The 21,428-nt window shown below is 36.8% G+C and overlaps 3 protein-coding genes and 3 pseudogenes across 16 annotated transcripts; 3 read left to right on the top strand and 3 right to left on the bottom strand.

Annotated features, from left to right (window-relative positions):
- Positions 1–418: 418 nt before the first annotated feature.
- Positions 419–5,957, bottom strand: LOC103326605 (heme A synthase COX15). 13 transcript variants are annotated; one of them, XM_089048234.1, is made up of 10 exons: positions 5,780–5,957; positions 4,704–4,758; positions 4,411–4,555; positions 3,503–3,811; positions 2,533–2,831; positions 1,928–2,153; positions 1,599–1,844; positions 1,381–1,491; positions 772–903; positions 419–656 (listed from the first exon to the last, which is right to left on the bottom strand). In XM_089048234.1, exons 4-10 carry the CDS (start codon positions 3,665–3,667, stop codon positions 486–488), a joined length of 1,350 nt encoding a protein of 449 aa, XP_088904360.1. In that variant the 5' UTR covers positions 3,668–3,811; positions 4,411–4,555; positions 4,704–4,758; positions 5,780–5,957; the 3' UTR covers positions 419–485. The 13 variants fall into 13 exon arrangements, with proteins under 13 accessions (XP_088904360.1, XP_088904355.1, XP_088904358.1 ...); XM_089048229.1 differs by having other exon boundaries at positions 4,411–4,519; XM_089048232.1 differs by having other exon boundaries at positions 4,411–4,519; positions 5,803–5,957.
- Positions 5,958–7,049: 1,092 nt separating this feature from the next.
- On the bottom strand, positions 7,050–9,349 carry LOC103326606 (small ribosomal subunit protein eS8-like). Its single transcript, XM_008228851.2, has 5 exons — positions 9,231–9,349; positions 8,988–9,060; positions 8,000–8,333; positions 7,468–7,655; positions 7,050–7,293 (listed from the first exon to the last, which is right to left on the bottom strand). Exons 1-5 carry the CDS (start codon positions 9,232–9,234, stop codon positions 7,215–7,217), a joined length of 678 nt encoding a protein of 225 aa, XP_008227073.1. The 5' UTR covers positions 9,235–9,349; the 3' UTR covers positions 7,050–7,214.
- A 752-nt stretch (positions 9,350–10,101) lies between these two features.
- Positions 10,102–11,100, top strand: LOC103326618 (uncharacterized; annotated as a pseudogene).
- A 326-nt stretch (positions 11,101–11,426) lies between these two features.
- LOC103326620 (berberine bridge enzyme-like 17 pseudogene) lies at positions 11,427–13,261 on the bottom strand (annotated as a pseudogene). Its single transcript, XR_016125718.1, has one exon. The product of XR_016125718.1 is annotated as a berberine bridge enzyme-like 17 pseudogene (transcript).
- A 4,479-nt stretch (positions 13,262–17,740) lies between these two features.
- On the top strand, positions 17,741–19,618 carry LOC148918979 (uncharacterized). The gene is made up of 4 exons (XM_089048751.1): positions 17,741–18,701; positions 19,273–19,280; positions 19,482–19,538; positions 19,612–19,618. The coding sequence occupies exons 1-4, from the start codon at positions 17,787–17,789 to the stop codon at positions 19,616–19,618; spliced, it is 987 nt and encodes a 328-aa protein (XP_088904877.1). The 5' UTR covers positions 17,741–17,786.
- Positions 19,619–19,968: 350 nt separating this feature from the next.
- LOC148918978 (uncharacterized) lies at positions 19,969–21,145 on the top strand (annotated as a pseudogene).
- The last annotated feature ends 283 nt before the right edge of the window (positions 21,146–21,428 follow it).

The raw sequence follows: 21,428 nt of genomic DNA, 5'->3' as shown, positions 1-21,428 counted from the left end.
TTTTAAGAAAATTTCTTATAATGTGATACTAGATAAATTCCACAATTAGGTCTCTCTCTCTCTCTCTCTCTCTCTCTCTCTCTGTGCCACTTGAAATGAAAGCTGGTGGTCAGCTCATTACCTTTCGCGGTCGAAGAGTCGGTGATGACAGCCACACACATCGCTCTTCCTCTTCATCTTCAGCTTCCAACAACCCAACGGCTAGCTTGCAGTTATTTAGGCCAAATCGTCATTAAATTTAATTACAACAAACAAATTATTAACAAGCAGCGTTACTCAAAGGCGTCTTCGGTAAGCTCAAGAACTTGGGGTCACTCGATAACAATGGAATCATAGTCCGAACTACAAGCACAAATCTGCTCATCTAGAAAATAACTCCCAGTTTGATCACCAGTGATATATACGTAGAGCACAAGAATCAAATAAATCTTTTTGTTTCATCCAATTAAAATGTCAAATAGTTGTTCCAAAATTGTACTACAAAGTCATCTAGATTGTCTTTGCAAAGGTAGAGATTTAAGAAGATACGGCGATGGCCTACGCAAAGTGTGATTGAGAAGGATCATCAGTGTCAGGAGAGTCAAAGCCCCAGCTTGATGTGCTGTACCAAGCTCTACAGGCACATATGACAACAATGTAGATATTCCCAGTGTGACCTGCAACAATAACACAACGAATTGTGCAAAACAATTAAAATCAACCTGTAAAACTAATGAAATAATTCGAAGGAGAAGAGGAAAAAAAAATTGAAAAGTTGGAAACCATATATACCTGAAGGCCAGCCATGCCTACAGCACTTCCAATCAAAGACCGAACTGCAGGATGCATGTCAAGCTTCCTTGTTGACCACCACAAAGCACCAATTGAAAATAAAGTTGCAGTTGCAAGGATACGATGATCAAGCTACAAGCACAAATCACAACCCTACTTCATGTTTGAAATTTGAAAAGATTAAGGAACAAGCTAATACGCAGTAAAAAATTTAACAATTCCATAATTTCACAAAAGCATAGTCGCCTCAAGAAAATGGTTATCATCACAAGAAATTACAGTGTAACCTCAAAGAAGACACAAAAACTGCTGCTAGCCGAAACACATTTCAATGGCTTTAAAAACAATAACTTTCCTGTAAAGATGATGACATAATCATATTTCATTTGTTCCTACACAAAACAGAAGTTCCTACAGAAAACGGATGTTTTTTAAGTGAAGGAAGAACCTTAAAATAAGACATCTTTCCAATTTTTAACCTTTTTTTTTTTTTTTTGGTGTAATATTTTAATTTCCCTTGTAATCATAAAAGCAACCTTGGAGATAACATATAGCAACATTAAGTCGCAAAAAACTAAAATAAAATATATTCTTTGGTCAGAAAGATACCTGCACAGTAGATGTATTCTCAAAGAAGTTCCGGATTAGCGGCTTCATGTCAAAAACATCCTCTGGGATCCATGTATCCCCCATCTTTGGAAAAGTATTATAAGCATGCCCCTGGAATTTTCACACATAGCATATTTATAATCTCTTACTCAGGAAAAGCCACATATCATCCATTCAATTCATTGTGAAAGGCATGAAGGAAAACAAAAATTACATACAGCATCATTCCCGGCAACAAATGCTCCTGAGACAGCAGTTACTCCGACAAGTAAGCTTACAGGAAGAGCAAGTTGCTTCACCTTTGCTGCCCCACGAACCCAAGCTAGTGATTCAGAAGGTGGTTCAGGCATGACAACAGAAAGACCTGTCCATAAAAGGCCACAATATATAGCGAAGGCTGAAGTAAGATGAGCTGCAAGACGGTAAGGGCTTACTCTTGGCTGAGCATATTCAGATGCTGGCTCCTGTGAAAGACAGAATTATTTCAAAAATCCATCGGTTTTATTAAATTTCAATCAAAACCAAGACAAGAGAAACCATATCTGACCTCTAAACCACTTTTAACCATCCACCAACCAATTAAACCCTGCCCAGCACCAAGACCAAAAAGAGCAGACAGTCTCAGTCCAAGTTGTACAGTAATATACCCCTTACGGAGAAAATATGAGAAGGGCAATGCAAACATAATTCCCAGTGCCCTTCCCCACATTCGATGTGCATATTCCATCCAATAGATGAATTTGAAATCTTCAATGCTCATCCCTCGATTTACACTACATGAGATCAAAAACCAGGTAACATTAGAAGGGTCCAAAAGAACTTCAACTCCCGTTGAAAGCAACAATGTAACATCAAATATGTAATTCGTCAATCCTAAAAATTTGGGTTAAAGTAAACTACAAAATGCTAGAAAGACACATGAATGGTAAAATTATCATTACTCATATAGCCCTTCAGTTCAAAGCACATATTTTCTGTTTTGCTTCCAGTCAATAGAGGATTGCATCTGTAAACAAACTTAAGCAATTCTTGAAGACTTTTAATGTAATTTCAAGTTTAGAGGCAGATCATTACGAGCTATTAAGTGCTTAAAATGAAAAGTAAAAATTAATGACGCAAAAATTTCCAGTGTTGTTTCCACTTTGCACTAACCGATTATACTCAGGGGACTGCTTGTACTTCCCAAACTCAAGCAACCAATCCTCATCTGAGAGAGGAGGAAGCCTCCCAGTAAATTTCCAATCAGTCATCGAAAGACCAGATCGCGTTAGTCGTGTAATACCGCCAAGTATCACCATACTAAAAACCCATGCAGCAGAGCCAAAAAGCCAAATTCCGACCATTTTCTGAGCACGAGGTCCTCCATTTACAAGAAGCTTCAATCCCTCCTTATTTTCGATGCCTACAGAAGCAATAGTGGACATATTCCTTATAGATGGTACATAATTTCCCTGAAAATGGCATAAGAAATTCCCTTTTTATTTAATATTTTACAACACATCCCAGCCTAATTAAGTTAAATTGCACAAATTTGTTTTTGGCACATTTTGTGCATTTATTCATCATAGAAAAAGGAGTTACTTCAAAAAATGATAGTCAACCTACAGAAAAATAAAGATTAAAAGCAGCTGCATTCGATGATACGCTACAACTGAAAAGCCTTAGTTCCTGGCTCTAACTCTAATACAAGTCTGCAGTGTCATCCTAGTGAATCGATATTATATTTTACGTTCACCCCCCCTCAAATACTCTGTTTCAACAACCATTTTATCATTATTAACACTCACAGATTTCAAGATTCTCTAATTCCAATCTAAATTTCTTTTCCTTTTTCCAATTGGTTACAATGACAAAATGAAATTTCAAATCCATTAACTCATAGTTGGATCTCAAAATCTTTGAATGATTTTGTTTGATTATCAGAAAAAATACTGCTCAAATAGAAATTCCACAGCTGAAAATGAAACTGCAAAGCTTGTCCCAGCTCTGAAAAGCTTCCCTAATTCGACATTCACAATCCACCACACAAAATCTAAAGCATTGAACTTTAATATACTTTTTTCGAATTTACTTAGCAAAAATGAATTCATAATAATTTTAAAAAATAAAGTGAGAAAGGAACCTTAGACAAAGATTGAAAGCCATCCAAGCATTTTCGTGTGGCTCCAGTAGAGAATAATCGATAAGATTCCTCGTTCAGAACCCTAGACGGTGTCGTTCCCCAGAGATTGTACAGAGCTTTGCTGTTCTTCTTCACAAACAACGCTACGACTTGGCTCCGAAACATTTCTCTCTCAGCTCTGAAGTCTGAAACTGAGAGGGTTTAGGAGCGGTTTTGGTTGTTCGTGGCTGATTTTATGCCTTCTTTCTCTTGGACCAGCAAACAACACCGGTTTGGGGACCCCTTTAAATGAACGAACATGTTGTCAATCTTCAAACCACGTAGAAAGTTTTCATATCAAAAAACCACACAGTTTGATTGCAACAGTAACATACAATATATAACTTTAGGGCAAACGACATTATACCCAATTAAAAATTAAAGAAAAATATTGCAAAATCAAACCCACTTTCCCCTTATCGCAACCCTCCCACGACACCTACGGTTTAGGGGGCATTATCGAAATGGGCCACGGATTTTTAATTTCATCAATTTGCACCCAAACGTTTTAAGATTGTATCAATTTACACATTCCGTCAATTTGACCGTAGAGGGTCTGCAAAAACTCAAGCCCCACATAGGAATACCAGATGTGTGTCTTGATTGGTGTGAGAGCAGATAAAGGGGTAAGGGATGTCTCATGATCATGTCAGGTGGTGATAAGAAGCAAAAACAGAAAAATTTTAAAAAAAAACCTTGAGATATAAGCATGAAGTTTTCAATAGTGTACTTCTTGAAGTACCATAGTTGAAATCATACTTGTAAGAAACTAAAATAGTTTATACAACTTGACCATGAATGACACTCCCACTTACATCAAGGAAAATAAATCAAAATTCGACATAAAAAAACAGTTCTTCAAATAATACCTGTTGCCTGGTGGTCAGTCCCGACCTCTTAACCAATGTTGTTCAAATTGGATGTTGAAAAGGGCTTCCTCCAATTTTGCTATCTGCTCCAGCAAGGGTGCAAAATGCTCTGCATAAATCCATTGAACATCCAGTGATCACTCTTCTGCTTAAAAAAGAAGAGTAATTTTGAAACAAACTGAGGGGCAAATGGAATAACAAGTAATGGACACCATCTTTAGCATGCTAGTCATAATATGTAAAGTGAGCAGCATGTACATCAAAGTCAATGGTTTCATGGTAAGGAGACTTACTAGTGAAGCAGAACTGGTGAACACCTTGCTTCTAAAACCACAAACTCAAACTTATCTGGAGACATTGGAAACAAAACTCCAAGGTAAATGATAGACTATGGAAATTGATTGCCATCATTACCACTGTTATATCATTCAACAAACAACAATGTCCCAATTGGAAAACCAGCTCGGATTGTCTTATAAATTTTGCTTAAACCAGTAACCAAGAAAAAACAACATTCTAATTTATGTTCTTTCTGTTAGTTATTTAAATTCTTTTATTTTGTTTTAAGATTCACTTGTTTTTGCCACCTACAAAAATTATGACCAGGTTTAATACTATTGGCTTCTTCTAGGTTTTCCATTTAGTAAACTGGAACAAGTTAGAGACATCAGATTTCTATAATACTGAAAAACTTAAAATCACAGAATGTCACTAACTAGTTTACAAGCAATAATCTGTCCTAAAGTTGAATCAAGGCAAATCTAAAATAATATATATATATATATATATATATGATTTATACAAATATGGTAACAATCACAACAGAATAGTAGTTAAAAGCAAATTATATCAATATGCCATTACCAATGCCTCTGTTCTGTAACTATCTTGCACCGATACGGATATGGGTACCGTGATACGATAGGATATGCCGATTCAACAAATCTCCAAAAACTAGGATACAGGTACGGCACCGATACAGCAATTAAAATAATATATATTTAAAAAAATAATATAAATACAAAAATTGATATTTCATCCTTAGTCTCCCTATTATTATTACTAATATTCCCATCACTAGAAGCTAGAACTATTACCCACACTATTCATTTCCTGTGAATCAAATGAAGTTTGATAAAAATAAAAATAAACAATTAATAATTTAATACATATACAAAACAATTAGTAGGCTACTAGCCAATAGGCAACTATTTCCAAAATATAAGCCATTTCGACACTTCCAACTTCACAAATTAACCACACAACAGCTTATTAAAGAGTATATACAGCCATCCCCACCCCAATATTACCCATGTACCTATTAGCTAATTAACAACACATCAGCTTATTAAAAGAATAAGAAGAAAACCTTAAGCTGCGTAAGAAACCCACCCAACCAAATGAATCTGAGATGGCGAAGGCAAAGGCGAAGGGTGCGACGGCGATTGCTGGTGGGTTCTCTCTCTTCCTTCTTCCTCCTCTTCCTTGTTTGGTTGCCGTCTGAATCGCCCAAAAGCCCCAGCTAGCCTCTCCCCTTCCTTTATTCTAAGTTTTCAGTTTAGATTTTCCACCCCAAATATTCAATAACTTTCACAATCACCTCCCAAATGTTCAAAATATTTTCTCTTTTACTCCTCGATGCGTATCGATGGAGTATTGGAGCCGTATCGCATAAAGTCACTCAGCCCGTGAAGGCTTGGTGCGGGCTAAAAATTTAGAAAATTTACTTTGGGCTGTAAAAAATTTGAAGAGGCTGTTTTCATTTCAGTCTCTAATAAAAGGTCCCTATTGAGCCTTTTTCTAGCATAATTCGTGCCTCTGGTTTTTTTTTGGTCAAAATGGATAATTGCTACTTGCTAGTAATCTGAAGAAGATCACTTCAATCTCATGGGACAACCTAACTTCTTTTTATGAGATTCTAGCAAAAATAAAACTTTTTTTTCATTTTATGAACTAATAAGGTTTTGCCACGTAGAATTGATGTTAACTTGGCAACATGTGGACCTCGCAGATAAATCCTGCAATGCTTTCTGATAATTTGGTCCAATTTGTCGAATTGGGCAATGAAGACGAGGCTCAATTGGTCTCTATTGACCAATTTATGGATCACTCTGAGTATGATGAATATTGATGGCTTGCTTCCCAACTCCATTCTCTACAGATCCCTCTTCACGGCTCCTCCGTCCTTTGGTTTCCTGACGGAGGCGGCGACAGCAGCGATGGCAAGTTGGTCTGGTTAGGGTTAGTTATTGTACTCGGGGTTTCTCTAATTTGGGGTTATTTTGTTGTATTGTGCAAGTACTGGAGAGGACAGCTCTTTAATTGGGCATGTCTTACTTTGTTCTAGGTTTTGCTTTCTTTATGGCTGGATGGGCACCCTTCCGTTTCCTGTGTGGTTTGGGCCCTTCTTGTATGTTTTCTGTGATCTTTCTGTGATGAAATGCACTCATGGATCCAATTTTCAGACCCAAAAAAAACATGAAGCATTGATGTCGCTAAAGAAGGTTTGAACTTAATCCCAAATGATTTCAAAGTTCCAGCAAGCCTTGTTTGTTGAGAAGTTGAGTAAGAAAATAAACCAACATTTGAAACTGCAGCATCCAACCAAAGTGTTGACGCTTAAGAAATGAAAGAGAAGAGATCCAAAATGAAATATAATTGCTGATTAAACATCCCAACCATAGAAACAGTGTTTACCAGTTCAACATCAAACCGAAATAAAGTGCAACCCCTCAAAAAGTAGGAAAGGATAAAGGCAATAACATATTCCGAGTCTAAATGACTAAAGTTCTGGTAACAAAATTCTAAGCAGCAGCACCCTTCCCCTTCTTCCTCTGGAGCTTCTTCATGTAAAATTCCAGCTCTTTGCCCTCCAATATATATCTGTAAAAATTTTATAAGACCCATTATATATGACATAACTTACTTCAAAACAACAATAAAAAGAAGCTGATATCATCCATATTTCAGCCCTTACAATACTGCAACTACACTAATATTGTGCCTATTGACAAATCTGCTGACTAGAAACAGACATAGGCAGATGAAGTCACATACCCATCAGCACGGCCACACTGTCCAGGTCGTGATGAGATACAAGCCAATAGACGACCACCACCAAATTGCTCTTCAATATGCTGGTCAAGGGTGCGACTCTGTTGACGCTTCTCTAACTTTCTTACTACATGGTTGCTCTTCTTCACCTCCTCAGCGACGGCAGCAGGAGCAGCAGCAGCATCACCTTCCTATTAAACAAATAACACAAAAATGCCATCAAAGACAGTAAAGCCTAATGCTGTTGACCACATTCAATGCAGTCATCAGAAGTAAATTAATCTTCCTTTAAATTTTGTTACCCACGCACAAATATATTTCTTTCCACCATCAAGTGAGAATATTAACACAATGCCAGAAACCATCATATATATTTTCTTTAGGATTCAGAAATTAATACAATGCTTCCAGAAATAAGGAAAACACAAAAGGCAAGTCCAACCTTAACATGAACAGCAAAATATCTTAAATCATTAGGAGAAACAAAGACAAAATTAATAAATTTACCAACCCAAAGGAGATAAAAGAGACCTACCTCTCCTTCTTTCTTGGCAGCAGCTGCAGTTTTCTTCTTGCGGCCAATTTCAACTCCGTAGTGCTGGAGATACCACTGCTTGAATGGTGCTGCATCAACCTGAACAATGGCACCCTTCACCAAAGTTTGAGTACGGACCAGCTCATTGTTAGATGCATTGTACACGACATCAAGAAGACGGGTTTTGCGGGTCACAGCCTCACTACCCCATGAGAAATTTCCTGTGTCAAGCCTCAGAGCACGCCACTTCACATTCCCACCTCGAACTCTGATTCTCCTCACTGTCTTGTTGCTTGACAACTTTGTGTTTGCAGGTTGCCTTCCAAGCTCATACCTTCAAACAACAAGTTGAAACTAAATCAATTCTGCAATCATTGAGGCTTTAAAGTAAATTCATTTTACACAAATATAAAAACTGTTTGTAATCAATTAATATCAAACATCATAGGAACCTAAACCACTTAGCACTACAGGATTTGTGTTACTTCAAATTTTGCAAAAAATTGTCAACCAGAATTTGAGGAAAAAAACTAAATAACACTTCTCATAATCTAAGAAATGTAGGCTTTGTGCTGGATGCCCAACAAAATTAGACAAACGCTATGATCAGAGGCATTAGATGGTGAAACACACATAATAAAAAAATTATCAGAGAAATAACAAGAACACAACTTGTAAAGCATTTAAAGTTCTTACAACATATGCAAATATATAGCTAGTTCATAAATCATCCATTCACCAGAAACGAACAAAATGAAAACACAAAGGTTTCAACTACTTGTTGGAAAGAAAGAAAGAAATAATTACATAAACAAAAGAAGCACATTATTCAGAAGTACGACAACTCTGATTCATTTATCAATTAGAAAACTTTAGTCTTTGTTTGGCTGACCCATAAAATACAATAAGAGATCAGGAACCAAAACACGGTATAACAATCTGTACCAACAAAAGCATCTAAATCAAAGAAAAGCAATTCAAAAATTACTTTCTCTTCTTCCTCCATGCCTTCTTCTTGCCTCCAGTGGCACGTCTCTTGTGCATGGAATCTCGGGAAATACCTACAAGCCATACAAAATTTGAAGATTAGCATCACAAAAATGAATGCGAAAAGCGAAAAGAGAAAACAAAACATCACGAGAGCAAATTCACAGGTACCCATCACTGAAACGAAGTTGAAAAACAGAAAATGAATATGAAATCAAGAAGATGAGAGTGGTGTGATATGTACCCATCTTGGGAGGAGGAGAGTTCAAGGGTTTCTCTGCTCCTGGAGTTGCGGCAACGCGGCTAGGGTTTGAGACAAGTGAGGCAGCCGAGCTAGGTCTTTAGTACAAACGAAGTCAACGAAATTACTATTTTGTCCTCAATAGCCCAAACGAACTCTTAACTTCGAGCAAGTTTGGATTGGGCTTTCCCAAGAATCCGCATCCCCAATAGAATTTGGTTTGAAGTGACGTCGTTTAGATCTTTATAGGCAAAGCGGCCCAAACCCTAACTTAGTTCATGGCCAATTCTTTGGACACCCACGTGATATCCTAAATATTCTTTGGTCACCCATAACAAATTAATAATTTAACGGTGGTATATTGCGATTTTAATAAATTAAAAATTAAAAATAAAATTTGGGGTCCATTTGAATGGAGTGATTGTCAATCTAGAAATTTATGTGACAGTACAAGTTTAAATTATTTGTTTAGACTATTGTAATAATTTATGTATGTTGAGAATTAAGTAAGGAAATAAATTCTAATCCATACGATGCAACATGAAGATAAATGAGAAATATGTAGTATTGAGCCCAAGACTTCAATGCCTATAGAAAGCCACTTATAGGCATCAAAGTTTTTCTTAAATACGTACTGACTTGAACATCAAAGTTTTTTCTTATAGGAACCTCCTCCTTATTCATTTATTGGCAAGAAAAGATGGTGGCCTCAAATCTCCCACATGGATTAGAATTAGAAGATTGGCACTGGGCTCCTATAGGTTATCACCACATCAACCTTTAATATAGTGGATGCAACCTTGACTTTGTATATAAATACAATCTCTTGAAAATGAAGCACTGAAAATAATAACAATAATACCAGACAACTTTTTATATATTACTAAATACTATCTCTTGCAAACCTTGTGGAATGTACTTCATGAGGGGTGCTGGTCCGGGGCTAATGGATGCTGCTACTAAAGGTCCTTTGCAAGCCGGAACACCAGTTGGTCGATTTAGGATTGGCAAAGAAGCTGGCGAATGGACAGCATCAAATTTTCATCCTTACCTACCATCAGAAGTATATCTCACATGCAGGAAAGATATATTTATCTGCTAGAAAGCTTACAAATGCGTTTTTAAAAAACTGCTGCCAAATTGCATAACTGCTTTATGCTTGCAGGTTTTTCTCTGCTAGGAAGCATGGGTTGGTAGATACTGCAGTTAGAAGCCGCAGTTCTGATAGGACCGCTGTTGTTACTCTACCTGGTGGGATTGGTAACTCTAGATGAAAATTTTGAGATATTAGCATTAATTCAGCTAGAAAGGATCGGGTCGGAGCTTCCAGTTCCATTCTTGTTGATGAACTATGACTCATTCTATTCAAAGCTTCTAGGCTTCCTTGATGATTGTAAGGACTGGGGCACCCTCTCCAACGGAGAGATTACATCTCTATGGAAGGTTTGTGATAGTAACTCAGAGGCTTTGGCTTATTTGGCAGGGTTAGGTAGTTTGGCTAAAGAGAAGGAAAATCCTACTTCCAGCAGACTCCTTACTCGGCTCTCTATTTTGGAGAACCAACTTTTGGCTCTCTACATCTAGCAAAAAGAGAGAGAACTGGAGGCTCACCAAATTGAAGAGAAAGAGAAAGAGAGAGAAAAAGGGGGAGAGAGATAGAGACACTTGAGAGGTTGGTGGGGTTGGGTTTTTACTTTTCTTTTTAATATATTTGATTTGCCAGAGAAAGATGGAGAAAGAGAAAGATTCAAGTATGCATGCTAAACATGAGGGATATATGCCATAAACCCATGCTTGGTTTTTGTGATTTTCATGAAGAAAACAAAAACTTGACCACATAGATAAACAATGGCAATTTCAAAACCAAAAAAGAGAGTTTGCATTGATCCTAACCATTGCAGATATTCTTAGGAATGAAAAGGAAAATAAGAAATAAAGAATAAGAAATCAAAACAAATGATTCATGAACATTATTAGATAGAGAGGTGTAGATAAGTGGTCAATAATTTCTTCATTTCTTAGACGTACAGGGAGAGGGTTTGAGGGTGTGCTTTAACATTTTTGGCCAGCCTACAATTGATAATGTACCAAAAGGAGGTTTGCAAAAAAAAATATGTACCAGAAGGATTCATTTGTATATGAGAAGGACTTGTTATTTATATATGCTAATTTAAAAAAGATTACATATTGTAGAGGCTACATGAGATCGTCATTGTAGACTACAAGCTTTCTTTTACAATAAATGAAATGAATACTTTGGTAAAATTAATAACATCATCAAGCATGACACATAGCTCATAAGATGATTTATGTTAACCTCGCACTTATTCTATCTCTCTCTCTCTCTTAGAGGTGGAATTTATTCGTTACAGATATCACATAAACATATAGTATACATCTCTCTCTAAAGAGGAGGGATACTTTGCTTATGCTTGAAAAAATTATGAGGATCGACCATGGTTTTCACACGCACCAATCTATCAAAATTACCTTTGAAGTACTTCCTTCCATAAAGTGTAGCAGTTTCAAAGTTAGTCTTATTATCTTGGTTCGCACCGATGTCGAGATCCCTGTAGTTTTGGAAGGCCTCTCTTGGATTCTTGGAGACATATGGTGTCATCATGTCATACAACTCTCTTGTTAAGCGAACGTACTTGTTGGTGGCCTCAATCCCTTCGTCATACCACGACGAATAGTATAGAGCAAAAAATAGGTTTCCGGCCCTGTGAGGGTATGGAGTTGCTGACTCGGAAATCTCACTCATTCTTCCACCATAAGGGTTCCAATCCAACCAAATGTGCTCTATCTCAATCATCTTCTTCCATATGGAATCAAAAACATGTTTTGGAATTGGTTCCTTCACATAGTCTGACTTACCTTTGTAGAAGGTCTCTGGTTCAGTTGGCTTGCTGAGAAGAATTTCTATGGGGGTTCCAATAGGACTTTCAGCCCAAAATACAGTGGATTCCACCCAGCTCACTTCATAGCAGTTTTTTCGTTGTAAGCCCAGTTCAGGGAAACTCTCATTCAACAATGCCACAACCTTGTCACTTGTTCCCAAGAAATGGCCAATGAATGATACTCCCACAGTCTTGTTTCCCTTGGTATCAATATTCTTCACTTGTGGCTGTGCTCTGAGGAAGACCTCTTTGGGCAGCTTGGGTGCAACAGTTTGCCACTTGTAAACCAAATCTGTAACACCTTCCTCTATGGTCCTGGTAAGGTTGAACACAGTCACTTTGGGTGGAACTGGTACCAGCTTGAGCTTCCATGAAAGAATAACTCCGAAGCTAGCTCCACCACCTCCTCTGATGGCCCAGAAAAGGTCCTCTCCCATTGACTTTCTATCAAGTATTCTACCATTAGCAGTAACTAACTTAGCATCCACGATATTATCGATGCTAAGCCCATACTTTCTCATCATAAACCCATAGCCGCCGCCACTAAAATGGCCACCAGCACCAACCGTTGGACAAATCCCAGCAGGAAAGCCGTAAACGTTGGTTTTTGCAGCAATTGCATAATAAACTTCTCCAAGAGTAGCTCCAGAGTGAACCCAAGCGCTCTCATCCGCAACATTAACATCAATGGAGTTAATATTAAACATGTCGAGAATGACGAAGGGCACATCCGACGTGTAAGATAAACCCTCGAAATCATGGCCGCCACTTCGGATTTTAATTTGCAACCCATGATGTTTGGCACAAAGCACTGTTGCTTGGACATGGGACTCATTCTTGGCGGCTATTATGGCCAGAGGTTTTGGAGTTGCAGCTGTAGAATATCTGCGGTTATTGATATGTGCTACCAAAACAGATTGAAATGAGCTATTTTGAGGGGTGTAAATTGATCCTTGGATTGTGTGGGCAGGGTGAGGATATTTTGTGAGGCATTGGAGAAAGCGATCAATGGAAACTGTTCCTGCAGTTGTCCATGGTATCGAGAGTGAAAGGACAGAGAGAATGAAAAGCAGGACTCGAGGGTTTGTGAACTTCATTGGTAATATGTGGGATTGTATAGCTCTCTTGATTTAATGCTTGGCAGGGTGATAAAACAACAGGCTTGGGGTAGTATTTATAATGGAGCCAAAGCACCCAACTTTGAATTTGTTTTTGGTTTCTCACCAACTCGTGTAGGCTTTTTATTTTCTATAGCATTATTGCGGACTTTTCTAATATCAGCGGTAACTTGTCAAACTGACCCACAGAGGTGGCTCTGTAGGGGAGGAACTCAAGAGGCCCCCAAACTTTTCCTAATACTTTTCTGCTGTCCATATGGCTGCAATGGTGGATGAAATTCGAAAAATTTAACTGTAAGGGCTAAATTGGTTGTTTTAATTAATTCAAGTGCTAAATTGGTTGACTTTTTAATTTCGGGGGTTGAGTTCAATTAGGGTCATAATTCGGAAGTAAAACAACTGAAAATCCTAACCTTAAAATAGAACCCACATTTATCATGTTAATATTTACCACATATAATAACCGTATGATTAACAAATGAGATCATGTATAGAATTTTCTCGAATTTGTGTAAGAGTTTGTAAGGTCTTAATTACAAGATCGGATGTCAATTTGGAATGGGATATGACCCTAAACTCAAACACATAAGACCATGTGTTTTCACATGTACAAAGTCATCTTTGCTTGTTAGTTTGGCACTTGAGGACCATTCGGGGTGGCGGACCATGCACTTTGATTCATATATAAATCAAATACGTTCGCTTAATCTTTTGTAGACTTTTCTAACAAAATTATTGGCAATAGTTTTATTGTAGTTGTAGACAATATATACATGCATATACATGTTATTATTATTATTATAACATACCCATATATATTATCTATCATAATGGAGGCGGATCCGTGGGGTTTTTGACACAATTTTGGCACAAATTTCACATCTTTAGATTAACCCACTATCAATGCATGTGATTAAATCTAAACTAATTCTTTCTTTTTAAAATTATTATAAATTGAAATTAATTTTAATTAAATTCACCACTCTATTTTCTCTCTCTTCATTTATATTTTCACATTCTCTTATAAAAAACTGCAATTGTGAGATGAAAAAAATCATTTATTTCCCACTACACCTTTACGGAGAAATTTTTTCCTTTCCTCATTATCCTTCTTCTTCTCTTTCATTTACAACCCAAACTTAAAACTATCCACCAAAAAATACATTTTTCTCTTATTGCGATATATATCCTCCCATATTTTACTGTTATTAGACTAGCTATATCATAGTTACCCAATTCGCTCGAACCCTTACAAATTTTGAACTGGATCGCACATATCTAATTGTGGTACATTAGCGTTCTGGAACAATACATTTAGCAACCCAAAACTTATAAGGATTAGAACAATACATGAGTGACCTTGCTGCCCAAACTTGATTGGTTGTTCCAATCATCAACTTCATAGGGTGGTGGGAGAGCAATAAAGCCTAGAGGGAGCCATGAAAACAGAGAACCATAGAGAGAAAGCGATGAAAAGAGAGTCTGGAAAACAGAGAACAAAGAAAGAGTTTTGAAATTGGGTTAGAAGCAGAGGAGGAAGAGGATGGGTTCTTCAATCTAATAAGGAAAGTGGTTTTCCAAAGAGGTAAATGCTGGAAAACAAGGCACGGACCCTAATAAAGAATCCAAGATCGTCTCTCAAGAATCTCCAAACTAAGAAAGTTCATTGAAAGGTAATTTTCAATTCATTGGAAAGACAACGATAGCAATAATCTTAAATTCATAATATATATATCCAGACCAACAAGAATCTAAAATATATCCGATCAATCTCAGTTTTCTCCAATATCTCAAACTTACTAAAAGTTCGTTCTCCATTTCTAACCAATCATTATTAAATGTATCAACTTAACAACCTACAATATATGAAGTGCATTGTCATGCAAATGTGACAACAGAAAAAGAAATGTATGTTGCATGATGTAAATATACTTTTACTTATTGGAAATAGGGGCAGAGCCAGAAAACATGATTCATCATGGAAATTTTGAATTGGATATCTCAAATAGTCAAACGAGAGCTAGAACCAGAAAAAAAAAAAAAAATAGAATGGGTCAAAATATATTAATTTTTGGACCACCATGTAAGAATAGACTTTTACAATCCGCCGTGGCTTTCAAATTTTATAAAACAATTTTTCTATTTTAGCAAGTGAATATAGTATTTCAAGCATGGATTAGACGAATGTTTGTTGGAGGATACGAAATTTCCACTCCGACAAATATAAAACTGAAAATGCATTTAATTTGAGGTGGGGCCAAGACAAAACCAGTCGAATTGTTCAAACCAGCCAAAATAAACTAGTCTGACTAGTTTGGTTCGATTTTAACAATAAAAAAAAGGGAGTTTCACTAAAACACCCAAAATGAGGGTTGAAATTATAAAAAAACCCAAGCACTATTTAAACATATAAACACACCCAAAACCCATCATTACACACACTCAAAACCCATTTATAAACACACCCAAAAAGTTGACTTTGTGGTTGATTTTGGGTGTTTCTATGTTTAAATAGTACTTGGGTTTTTTTATAAAAGGGAGCTTTAGTTTTAAAGCATAATATAGTTTACTAATTTAGTAGAAAGAAATACAATTTAGTCTAATTAGCAAAAGGCAAAAAAACAAAATGTAACAAAAATACCATTACAAAATATGAAAATTACAACATATGCCATTTTCAGTATTTAGTTTTAAACCAAAATTGAAAAACGACATCAAGCCAAAACTGAACCAAAACGACATCAACCGAAACCAAAATTGAATCACAACCCTTTCGCGCGACGTTTCAACTTCTCCTCCGAAACCTCGCAACTTCACCTCCAGAAACCTCCAGACCACCAACGATCATCGAAGACCACCAACCCATTCGTGCGACCATCATCGAAGACCACCAACGATCGAAGCCGATTCTTCATTCTCTCTTTCAGCAGTTCCAACCTATTCCCCCAAAATCTGAAAGCGGCGAAGCGGCGGCGACGAAGCGGCGACCGGCCAACTATTTACTTATTGAAGGGTTTAGCACTCTCTTGGGGAAAAATCGTAAGAAAATGACCCCTAACATAAATTTGCCTTCGATTCTAGGGTTCTGAAATTTTACTTACTGTTCATTCATCATTCTGCAATGTAGTTTAGGTTTTGGGTTTAGTTTTGGTTTGAAAACCTCTAAAAACCGAAAAATTACAAAAGAAAGAAAAAGAGCATCAAAACTGTTTTCTGCACTGAACAAAACAGAAACTGCATTGTAGTTTCTGCTAAATTATTTATACTTCTTTCCATTTCACGTCATGTTGTTCTGTAGTTTTGTAGTTCTTGTTTTGAATCATTCTACCTGCAGCTTTGTAGTTCTTGTTTTGGCTATGCTGATCTTTCAATTTCATGTCAAGTTTATGCATATTTTCTGGTACATTTTGTTTTTGCATTGCTGAAAGACAAATCAGATTAGTGAACACAAACTGCATTGCTTTACAGGCTTCTTGAATGTTGCTCATTTAGCCATGTTCTTCTCGTAGTTTCATTATGTTTTGCAGTTCTTGTTTTGGCTATGCTCTTCTTTCAATTTCATGTCAAGTTGATGCATATTTTCTGTGTATTTCTTTTTGCATTTTAGTGAAAGACAAACCAGTTGCGCTTACCACCAGATTGGTGCTTACCACAAAATTGCGATTCAGGTTTCTTGAATGTTGCTATTTCACGCCATGTTCTTCGTAGTTTCTGTTATGTTTTGCAGTTCTTGTTTTGGCTATGCTCTTCTTTCAATTTCATGTCAAGTTGATGCATATTTTCTGGTGTATTCTCTTTTTGCATTTTAGTGAAAGACAAAGCGCATTGCAGTTTCTACCAAACTGCATTGCAGTTCTACCACAAACTGCATTAGCTTTACTACAAACTGCATTTTTTCTTGAATGTTGCTCATTTCACGCCATGTTCTTCTTAGTTTACTGTTATGTTTTGCAGTTCTTGTTTTGGCTATGCTCTTCTTTCAATTTCATGTCAAGTTGATGCATATTTTCTTGTATTCTCTTTTTTGCATTTTAGTGAAAGACAAACTGCATTGCAGTTTCTACCACAAATTTCTGCATTGCTACTACAAACCGCATTGCTTCAGGCTTCTTGAATGTTGCTCATTTCACGCCATGTTCTTCTGTAGTTTCATTATGTTTTGCAGTTCTTGTTTTGGCTATGCTCTTCTTTCAATTTCATGTCAAGTTGATGCATATTTTCTGTGTATTCTCTTTTTGCATTTTAGTGAAAGACAAATGCATTGCGATTTCTACCACAAATGCATTCGATTCTATTCTTGAATGTTGCTCATTTCACGCCATGTTCTTCTGTAGTTTCTGTTATGTTTTGCAGTTCTTGTTTTGCTATGCTCTTCTTTCAATTTCATGTCAAGTTGATGCATATTTTCGTGTATTCTCTTTTTGCATTTTAGTGAAAGACAAATCAGCAGGCGATTTCTACAAACATTTTGATTTGTTTGCTTGTAGTTTATCTCTACTTGTCCTAATAGTATTTTCATCCCTTCTTGTTGCAGATCACAAATGGCACAAGAAATGTCACCACAAAAGGAGGAAGCTCAAAACCAACCAAAGCGAAGATTCAAAATGATGGCTCAAAAGAGTAAACCAAAGCCAAAGTCAAAGCCAAACTATGATCGGAAAGCAAAGCACCCAGACTATGTCCAATTTCGGTGCAATTGCAACGCTTTCAACAGCATCATTACGGATGTAAAAGACAAGCTCAATGAAAGGCAGAAGAAGCTTCTCAAGAACACCCCATTTTGGAACTTGATTGAGGTGTTTTACAACCGAAGGATTGACATGAATAACATGAATAAGTCAGACCTTGACTTAGTTCAGCTGCTCAAGAAGTTTGATCCAGATACAAAGTCCTTCAACTTTGGCACCGAAGCATTCAAGATCACAGGCAATGCTGTGAGTCAGATTCTAGGACTGCCAAATGAAGGAAAATCCGTCCAACTTGTCAATGATAAGTACACTTCTACCTTCAGAATAAGGCACTTCGGATTAAAGGGAAAACCATCAAAAAATAAGGTAGAAGAAGAATTACTAAAGACAATTTCCTTGGCAAACCAACCGAAGAAAGAAAAGGCCAAGGCAGAGGAAAAGAAGAAAACAAAGAAAGGAAAAGAAAAGAAAGAAGCTGAAGAAGAAGAAGAAGAAGAAGAAGAAGAAGAAGTTGACTACGACAAGGAGGTGGTCAGCCTAGTATTGGTTCACCTCTGCATGACATTCCTTTTTGCCAACGCTTCATCAACTTTGCATTGGAAAGTATTTGAGCATTGTGTGAATCTAGACACACTTTCATGCTATTCTTGGGCAAGAGCTGTTTCAGCCTACATGAATGAATCCTTGGTCGCAAAAGCAAAAGCAAAAGCAAAGAAGGGTGGAGAAGGCTCTATAGGAGCTGTTTCGGGTTGCATTATCCTAATATTGGTAAGTAAACAGTGGCTTATGCAATGCATTTTGAGTTTTAGGCAATGCAGTTTTCCTTTAGTTCAATGCAGTTTCTGTTTTATCCTAAGCAGTTTCCAACCTAATTTATGATATATCTTTCAATTTCATGTTTATGTTTTGCAGTTCTTGTTTTGGCTATGCTGATCTTTCAATTTCATGTCAAGTTGATGCATATTTTCTGGTGTATTCTCTTTTTTGCATTTTAGTGAAAGACAAACTGCATTGCAGTTTCTACCACAAATCATTGCAGCTTACTACTAAATTGACAGCAGTTTCAGACGATTTCTACAAATTGCATTGCAGTTTGTACTTCTTGAATATTTCTCATTTCACCCATGTTTTTGTAGTTTCATTATGTTTTGCAGTTCTTGTTTTGGCTATCTGATCTTTCAATTTCATGTCAAGTTGATGCATATTTTCTGGTGTATTCTCTTTTTTGCATTTTAGTGAAAGACAAACGCATTGCAGTTTCTTTTGAATGTTGCTCATTTCACGCCATGTTCTTACGTAGTTTCTGTTTTATGATATATCTTGTTTTTGAACTGTGCAGTTTCTACTGTGTGAGAGGACAAACATAATACAACCAATCTGGGCAAGGAGAAAGAAACTCCTGCCATTCTTAAATGGAGTCTTGTGGAACTCCACACAAGATTCAACCAAATAAAGGACTTGAATGACATCGAGGTATGCAATTTATCGCATGTTCTACTTTAATGTATCTTGAATGTGAATCCATGCTAAATCATTCTCATTATACAGGTATTTTAAAACTCCTAAAAGCGAAAAACTACCGGGGAAGAGGAAGACACTGACAAGGTAATTAAAATCTGTATACAGTGCATTGCAGTTTGTGTTTTCTACATTGCAGTTTGTATTTTATCCAATGCAGTTTTTGAATCATTCAATCTCATTGTACAGGGTATTTTGAAAGCATATAAAAGGAGAAAAACTACTAGAGAAGAGGGAGTCCCTCTTGACAAGGTATAAGAATCTCTAAACAAAGAATTATGCATTGCGGTTTCCATTTCCTCCAATGCAGTGCAGTTTCTAATTAGTTTCCGTTCAATATGCAGAAAAAAGAAAAAGAAGATGAAGGACAACAAAGAGAAGCAGAGGAAGCAGAAGACCAAGGAAAACCTGATAATGCTGATCAAACTCCAGAATTAAAAGAGGATGGAAAGAAGAAAATGTTTGAGAATGAAGCTGAAATGAACCTCTTGCAATTCAAGACCTCTTGGTGAAGTCCATGACAGACGAAATCAACTGTCGCCAACGTCAAGATCCTACCTTCATTTGCCCAGAAAGATTACAACTGTGGAAGGATGAAATAAATGAAGACGGTGAGAAGAAAATGAAGGAATTGTGGGATATATTTATCCAAGGAGAAAAGAGATCAAAGGAGTTGGAAGCGAAGTTGGCAACATACGAGAAATTAGATAATGAAGAATATTTGATTGCCACCATGACAGTGGAATCTACTGATTCCTTGAAATACAAAATCTAAAAAGGAGGATTGCAGAATTGGAAGGCAAGGAAACTTGTATTGACAAGGAGAAGATTGCCAAGAAAAAGGAGATTGAAGAAAAGTACAAGGTAGAAATTGAAAGCTTGTTCTCGGACCCAACAGCCTTTGAAATGGAGATGGATCACTTACAACACAACCAACACAACCAGTTGAAGAGCAAGAAGAAGAAGAGGAAGAGAAAGAAGAAGACAAGAAAGAAGAAGAGAAGCAACAAGAAGAGAAAGAAGAAGAGAAGAAGCAAGATGCTCCAAAACCTGATGTTCCTTCAAGAGTACTAAGGCTGAAGAATAGAGAAAGAAAGAGGTTTCAAGCATCTTGCTATGTGTACGAAAAAAATAAGAAACCAAAAAAGAAGGCAAAAAAGGATGATGAAGAACTACCACAATTCAAGATTATCTCTTCCGAGGAGCAATCAACACAAGAGGATCCTCAAAATCAGAAGGTGGTATGCAATTACTGCAGTTCAAGCTGCTGCTTTTTTTTGCATTGCGACAAATAGAAAGCGCATTCGAAATTTACGCTTCTGACAGCGCATTGCAGCTTTCGCTTTCTAAACGAAATCGCATTGCGGTTTCGCTTTACAGAAACGAAATGCATTGCAGTTTACTGCTTTATCAAATGTAGTTTCTAATTAGTTTCCTTTCAATCTGCAGTTAACACAAGAGGCATCTCAGCCCGATGCCACAAATCCAATTCCTGATCCCCCAAAAGGAAGGAGCCTTCATGATTCAATACCTGTAGGTATGCAAGAATCAAATGATGAAGATGAAGGAAAAAAAAAGCCAACAAAGAAAAAACTAGGATGGGGTCAAAAGAGGGTTTGGCAGAAAATTCCAAAGGAGGACAGGGACATAATTCAAGAATACTACTTAAGTACTCAACCTAGGTAATATCTCTATTCCAAAAGAACAACTCTTTCATCTTTTAATTACAATAAACTAAAACTAATCTTGTGAATTTCATGTATTCGAATCCGCAGTGATAGCTTTTAAGTGACTCGATAATGAGAAAGTGACAAACCATGATATCAAAGATATTGTATGGGACTGGAACTGTCACAAAACGTAAGTATAAAATACTAATTCTATAACACACACTGCACTGCATTTTTTATTTGTGCTACCTATATTACCCGTTAATAATTCCATTTTTCTCCAATCAATGTGAAACAAAGTTATTGA

Source organism: Prunus mume, linkage group LG3 (genome assembly GCF_029339155.1).
Source record: "Prunus mume cultivar Tortuosa linkage group LG3, ASM2933915v1, whole genome shotgun sequence".
In the NCBI taxonomy this organism is placed as follows: domain Eukaryota; kingdom Viridiplantae; phylum Streptophyta; class Magnoliopsida; order Rosales; family Rosaceae; genus Prunus; species Prunus mume.
The sequence above is the reverse complement of the archived record's forward strand: the minus strand, read 5'-3'. Positions and strand labels throughout refer to the sequence as shown.

Excerpts from the sequence above, each read along its gene's own strand:
- LOC103326605 (XM_089048234.1), bottom strand. The coding sequence starts at position 3,667 with ATGTTTCGGAGCCAAGTCGTAGCGTTGTTTGTGAAGAAGAACAGCAAA. Across the intron at positions 2,832-3,502 it reads GCTTTCAATCTTTGTCTAAG|GGAAATTATGTACCATCTAT; the intron begins GTTCCTTTCTCA and ends TGCCATTTTCAG. Across the intron at positions 904-1,380 it reads AGAATACATCTACTGTGCAG|CTTGATCATCGTATCCTTGC; the intron begins GTATCTTTCTGA and ends TTGTGCTTGTAG.
- LOC103326606 (XM_008228851.2), bottom strand. Across the intron at positions 7,656-7,999 it reads CTGCCAAGAAAGAAGGAGAG|GAAGGTGATGCTGCTGCTGC; the intron begins GTAGGTCTCTTT and ends TTTGTTTAATAG. Across the intron at positions 7,294-7,467 it reads CAGTGTGGCCGTGCTGATGG|ATATATATTGGAGGGCAAAG; the intron begins GTATGTGACTTC and ends AAATTTTTACAG.
- LOC148918979 (XM_089048751.1), top strand. The coding sequence starts at position 17,787 with ATGGCACAAGAAATGTCACCACAAAAGGAGGAAGCTCAAAACCAACCA.